Genomic DNA, 6,444 nt, shown 5'->3' on the forward strand with positions numbered 1-6,444 from the left:
CCCACCACTGCACCCAGTATTCACTGGTTAACTGGTCACCATTAACTTCACACAGACTCTCCCACTGGTACATCTTCATCTTTAAATCACTTCCTGGTCTGCTGCCTTCATACATCTCCTCCTACATGTCTCTGTGTGAGTGCAGCTACAGCGTGCGCTCTCAGGACATCATTACCTGCAGTGTTCCCTCAGTGAGGACGGAACTAGACAAAAGGACCTTCTCCTACTCTGCTCCTGTTTCCTGGAACATCTTGTAAAAACATCTGAAGCTCTCGACCTTTGACCTCTCTAAGTGGCTTCAAACGTCTGTTAAGTTCATGCAGATGTTCCTGTTTTTAGTTTTCTACATCGTCTTACAACCTAGCTGTTTTATACTTTTTCTTTTAAATACCATTTTATTCTCAGTTGTTATTTAAAATATGTACGCATCCTTTATGACTGTCTTTTGTTGTCCACTGTTGTCATCACTGTTTATTAAAATCAGGTCTCTTGTAAATGAGTCCCTGAGGCTCAATGGGATTAACATGAAGAAATAAAGGTTGAATGAACAGACATCACTGGAATAGAGTGATTGACTTCAAATATTGTGCAACAAATATATATAACGTTAACAGTATCATCCTTTTTGTCAAGGCCAGTTTAAATAGTTTGTTTATTTAGATAAATTTGGTTGAAACAAAATTCATAATCAATGATTGATTTTCATTATTGCCTGATTTATTCTTTGTCTATTTGTTTCAAGTTATTAAATTGACCTTTGTGGGATTTTGTTCTTTGACAAAAGTGTACAAATTTGTGTCTGCATCTTTAAAATGAGAAATTTGCTGTTAATCCTTGGTAAAATATTTGCATCCAGTCCAACTTACAGCATACGCAGGCCCTCCATGCCTCTAAACATGCTCCCCCTCACGGCCTCCAGGTGGTTGGCTGTGAGGTGAAGCTCCACCACAGAGGAGGCGCCCTCAAACGCACCATCCTCAATCTCTTGGACCTTGTTGTTGCTCAGGTTACTGAAAATAAAAAGGAAAACATCCATTTAAATTTCAAATTTCTTTTAAATTTAATGTCAATGAACCGTTCAAGTGAACATTCTAATTTGACTAACAGTTGAAACCACTTTGTTTTTCAGTGACCTACATTTTCTTAAGCTGCGACAGGCCCTTGAAGGCTCCGGTGGCCTCCAGCATGGAAAGGTCATTGTTGTTGAGACGCCTGAGACATGAGGGTCAAAAAACAAAAGCATTTCAAGTACAAAGTTATTCTGAAGTATGAATTGTGTTCAGCAGAAACTATTAATCTGTGCAACATGAATCTATCAGCAGTGTACAAGTACTGAAAATGAATGCAGGTCTGTAGCTACTAGCAATGATTGCAATTGGGGTATTTCTTATGGCGGTAAGGGCAGAGTTACATTGAATACCACAATTTAATGAGCCATTTAAAATCCAAACTCTCTGCTGAAAACACCAGTTTCACAAGTCAGCTCTTAAAGCTAACACAGCTAAGCTACACACTTTAAAGGAAACTGCAGAGAAGAGACAAGGGACAGCAATAAAACAAAAAAGATTACAAAACTGGGGAATCACTTTGTTGCTCTGGACCAACCTATGTTTAGTACAATAAGGTTTGGCGTTACTTGGTTTTGTTTTCCTTGCAGAAAATTAACAAAAAACTTGAGGCACAACTTGAACACATTTTCTTTATTGCAAAGTAGAGCTGCTGGGGTGTAGATTGCATTGATTTTAATTCCTTTAATGTAGCAGTAGTCTGCAATCTGCAAGTCTGTGCTGTTACAATGTAAAATGCAATATCCTAAGCAGAAAAGTGACTTTTCAGAAAAGAAACTTTTCTACTTTGTTATCTTCTTTGTTTTCCGTCCCCGTGCCCATTACGTCTGAAACAAGCCCAAAGCAAATTCTAATGAAATTTAATTTATATATCAAGTGGAGCATTAAGGCCAGCCATGATGCTCTGCTTGTGAAAGTAAATCTGTTGGACATCACTTTGACACTCACACAATAATTGTAAGTGTCACAATGACGGACAGGACAAGGGGGAAAAATAAAATAAAACAATATTCTGATTGATTTTCTGTACTGGCAAAACCTTAACCTTAATTGATTCCAATTGGTGTGGGAAAAAATAAAAAATAAAACTCAGGATATTCCAAGTCACTACCACAGGTGTGAATGGTCACAAGGTCCATCCGTTAGTTTTGAAAATATATATAATATATAAAAATAGAGAACAATGTGTCAAAGTTAGAGAGAATGACATTGACTAATCAGAACTGGTATTCCAAGGCATTATATTGTAGGACATTTGCTTTTGTTGCTTGTGCATTAATGATTTGCCTGACAGTTGTTAGAATGCTCAGCACCAAGTGTATCCAGATGTGCTATCTAATATCACATCATACTGTATACCGTGAATTTAACTAAAACAAAACTCTACAACGTGCTGCTTAATGATCATTGCTTGATTCTAAACTGCACCAAAACAGTGTCATTGTGTTAAATTATTAGATGAATGTCAATAATTTTACTAATCTTATTGATCAGAGGAACATCCAAAACCAAGATGGTTCAAATATTTGGGTGTTGTTTTGGATCCATGTCTAAAATGTGAGGCTCATATTAGGAAACGGTCTAGAAGCTTTAAGACTAATGTTTATTGTTTTGGTCTGATAAGATCATATCTGGGCAGCACGGTGGCGCAACTGGTCGAGCTGCTGCCTCTCAGCGAGCAGGTCCCTGGTTCAAACCCGGTCCAGGGGCCTTTCTGGGTGGAGTTTGCATGTTCTCTCCGTGCATGCATGGGTTTTCTCCGGGTGCTCTGGTTTCCTCCCACAGACCAAAAACATGCATGTTAGACTGATTGGTAACTCTAAATTGTCCCTAGGTGTGAGTGAGAGAGTGAATGGTTGTTTGTCTCGTTTGTCTCTATGTGTCCCTGTGATGGACTGGAGACCTGTCCAGGGTGTCCCCCGCCCCTCGCACAGTGATTGCTGGACATGGGCACCAGCGACCCCCGTGACCCAAAATGGAATAAACGGGTAAAAGATAATGGATGGATGTATGGATGTATGGATGTATGGATGGATGGATGTATGGATGTATGGATGGATGGATGGATGGATGGATGGATGGATGGATGGAAGATGATGTCTACCAGAGAAGGCTGCCTAATGATATCTGAGTGCTGTGATTTTATCACAGCTTTCATATTGTGTAACCGTTTGGAGCCGTACAACTCAATCTGTTTTAAAACTTGTCATGTATTTGGCCAAACAAGCTCTTTTTTTGTATTAACAGTTTTAAAAATGTCATTATTTGTTCTATTTAAAAGCCCAACGAGTAACGAGGTTTGCAAAGTAGCCTGGGTATAAAGCAACGTTTCAACATGCAGCACTGGATTGGTGTGTGGGGGTGTGTCTCACAGCTCTTCAGTGGATGGAGGCAGGTGTTCAGGGAACTTGGTGAGACGCAGGTTGGAGCAGTCAACCACATTGGCCTCGCAGCGGCATTTTGCAGGACACACCGGTTTACTGTTGCACTCGTAGCTTAGACGTCTGTCTTCAGAGCCTGCACACAAGCAGGCCCAGAGGACGGGAACAAAGGCAAATGATAATTATTGAAACTGTAGAATTCCTTTCTGTACTGTAGTTGTGAATGTGCATGAAAAACTAGAGCAGTCTTAGAAATAAAGACACACCTGGGATGTGATACTGCTCCTTGGCTGACAGGAAAAGCAAGCAGAAGCACAATTGTCAGTAAAACAAATTATATTTCCCAAAAGTGAATAGTAACACAGCTACACACGCACGCACACACAACGCTCTCATTTAATAACAATAATAATAAAACTTTATTTATAAAGCCCTTTACAACAACCACAGCTGCCACAAAGTGCTGTACATATAAAATCAGAACATTTAAACACATAAAAACAGTTGTTAAAACATTAAGATCAATAAAAATAATAAAAACGGTGCAGAATAAATTCAGTGTGTGCTAAAAGCCAGGGAGTAAAAATGTGTTTTTAAAAGAGTTTTAAAACTGGACAGTGAAGGAGCTCGTCTGATGGGAAGAGGGAGATCGTTCCACAGTCTTGGAGCAGCAACAGAAAAAGCTCTGTCCCCTCTGAGCCTCCGCTTAGACCTCGGCACCTCCAGGAGCAGCTGATCAGCTGATCTGAGGCACCGAGCAGGAGAGTATGGGTGAAGCAGCTCAGAGAGGTAGGATGGAGCAAGACCATTTAAACTTTTAAAAACAAATAAAAGAATCTTAAAATGAACTCTAAAATGAACAGGCAGCCAGTGGAGTGAAGCCAGAGTGGGGGTGATGTGCTCCCTCTCATGAACTCCAGTTAGAAGCCGAGCAGCAGCGTTCTGGACCAACTGGAGGCGTCTGAGGGAGGACTGGCTGACTCCAAGGTAAAGAGCGTTACAGTAATCCAGCCGAGAGGTGACGAAGGCATGGATTACTGTTTCCAGCTGCTGTTTTGTAAGGATGGTCTTTACCTTAGCCAGCTGTCAGAGGTGATAAAAACTGGTCTTGACCACCGCTCCAATCTGGGACTCTAATTTAAAATCACTGTCCATTTTAAAACCCAAGTTAGAAATAGTTTTCTTTACATGTGGTGCCAGAGGGCCCAGATCCACAGGGCAAGGTTCACAAGAGCTACTAGGACCAAACACCATCACTTCTGTTTTCTTTTCATTGAAATTTAAGAAGTTTAAAGACATCCAGGCTTTGATGTCTTCAAGACAACAGAAGTGGCCTAATTGAGGGGGCAGCTTTCTTTTTTAGTGACGTATAGATCTGACTATCATCAGCATAAAAGTGAAAAAAGATCCCATGCTTTCTAAGGATTGATCCCAATGGAAGCAGGTAAACACCCCAAACCAGCTCCAGAGCCCATACAGCAGGAGGAAGGTATGAAACGATCTGTGTGTGTTCTGTTTCCTGGATGCGATGTGTTGGCGGGTGCGAAGCTTCCAGGCCTGGCAGAAGTCTTGAACAGCGTGGAGCCGTTTGTGTGGAGATCTGAGACTCTGCCACGTTTCACCAGCTCCTCTCTGAGGATTCACACACAGCGGGCTCAGTGTGGGACTTCAAAATGGCACAGGAGCTTTGTGTTTCTTGTATCCAGCCAATATTAGTGCAATTAACTTGCTTGCTTTCTGACTTGTCACACACACACACACACACACACACACACACACACACACACACACCCAGTGGCACAATAATTTAGACTCTCAAACCTTCACTCTCAAGTGAAGTCATATAAGTTTATTGTAAATACAAAGCTTTTGTCTCTGTTTTTTTATTTTCTTTTCTTACAATGAGCTTTTGGAATTTCAATACTATGTAGAAAACAATTGTTGTCCCTCTTCTATCAATTCCCTTCAAGTGTCTTCACAGCAAATCATCTGCCTCCATCTATCCCAGCATCCTTTGTTGTCACACCAACCCTCTGCAGACCCTCCTTCCCTACATCTATGACCCTCCTCTGTGTCTTCTTCTTTTCCTCTTCCTCCTCAGCTCCATATTTAACATGTTTCTGTCCAATATATCAACTGTCTCTCCTCTACACATGTCCAAATGCCTTTCAACTTTGGTTTTAAATTACTTGTCCTGAGATGTCTCTAATGGACTCATATTTTATTTTGTTCACTTCAGACACTTGCAATGAAAATCTCTGCAACCTTAACTTACACATCCTGCTGTTTTGTTTGTTGCTTTCATTTTCTTTTTTGTTGTTGTTGTTAGTGCCATGCAGCACGGTGGTGCCGCTGGTAGAGCTGCTGCCTCTCAGCGAGCAGGTCCCTGGTTCAAATCCTGGTCCGGGGGCCTTTCTGGGTGGAGTTTGCATGTTCTCTCCATGCATGCGTGGGTTTTCTCCGGGTACTCCAGTTTCCTCCCACAGACCAAAAACATGCATGTTAGACTGATTGGTAACTCTAAATTGTCTCTAGGTGTGAGTGAGAGAGTGAATGGTTGTTTGTCTCGTTTGTCTCTATGTGTCCCTGTGATGGACTGGAGACCTGTCCACGGTGTCTCACCCCCCTCACACAGTGATTGCTGGACATGGGCACTGGCGACCCCCGTGACCCAAAATGGAATAAGCGGGTAAAGATGATGGATGGATGGATCCTGTTTAACTCTGAATGCTAGGAAACCCCTTGTAACTGTGACTTTCCTTCCTTCCACTTCTTTAGGGGTCGCCACAGTGAACTAAGTCACACGAAGACTTGGCTTTCTTCCACTGACTATGGTGACATTATTTACATGAACGCTCCTACAAGAACCCTGCAGATGTTGGATGCTGCAGATGTTGGATGCTGTCTATCATGGTGCACTAAGATTCATAACTGGCTGTAACTACCGTACCCACCACTGCACCCAGTATTCACTGGTTAACTGGTCACCATTAACT

General features: G+C 41.6%; 1 protein-coding gene across 1 annotated transcript in view; it reads right to left on the reverse strand.

The window, feature by feature from the left end:
* Window positions 1-6,444, reverse strand: part of LOC119422513 (slit homolog 1 protein) — a 285,059-nt gene that overhangs the window by 141,384 nt on the left and 137,231 nt on the right. Inside the window, exons 15-18 of the mRNA XM_037689889.1 lie at window positions 3,715-3,738; window positions 3,440-3,584; window positions 1,138-1,212; window positions 867-1,010 (exon numbers count right to left, since the gene is read on the reverse strand). Of these exons, the coding sequence (XP_037545817.1) occupies window positions 867-1,010; window positions 1,138-1,212; window positions 3,440-3,584; window positions 3,715-3,738 (388 nt within the window). The remainder of the gene's footprint in view (window positions 1-866; window positions 1,011-1,137; window positions 1,213-3,439; window positions 3,585-3,714; window positions 3,739-6,444) is intronic.

Source organism: Nematolebias whitei, chromosome 16, assembly GCF_014905685.2.
Source record: "Nematolebias whitei isolate Nwh7 chromosome 16, NemWhi1, whole genome shotgun sequence".
Taxonomy (NCBI): Eukaryota; Metazoa; Chordata; class Actinopteri; order Cyprinodontiformes; family Rivulidae; genus Nematolebias; species Nematolebias whitei.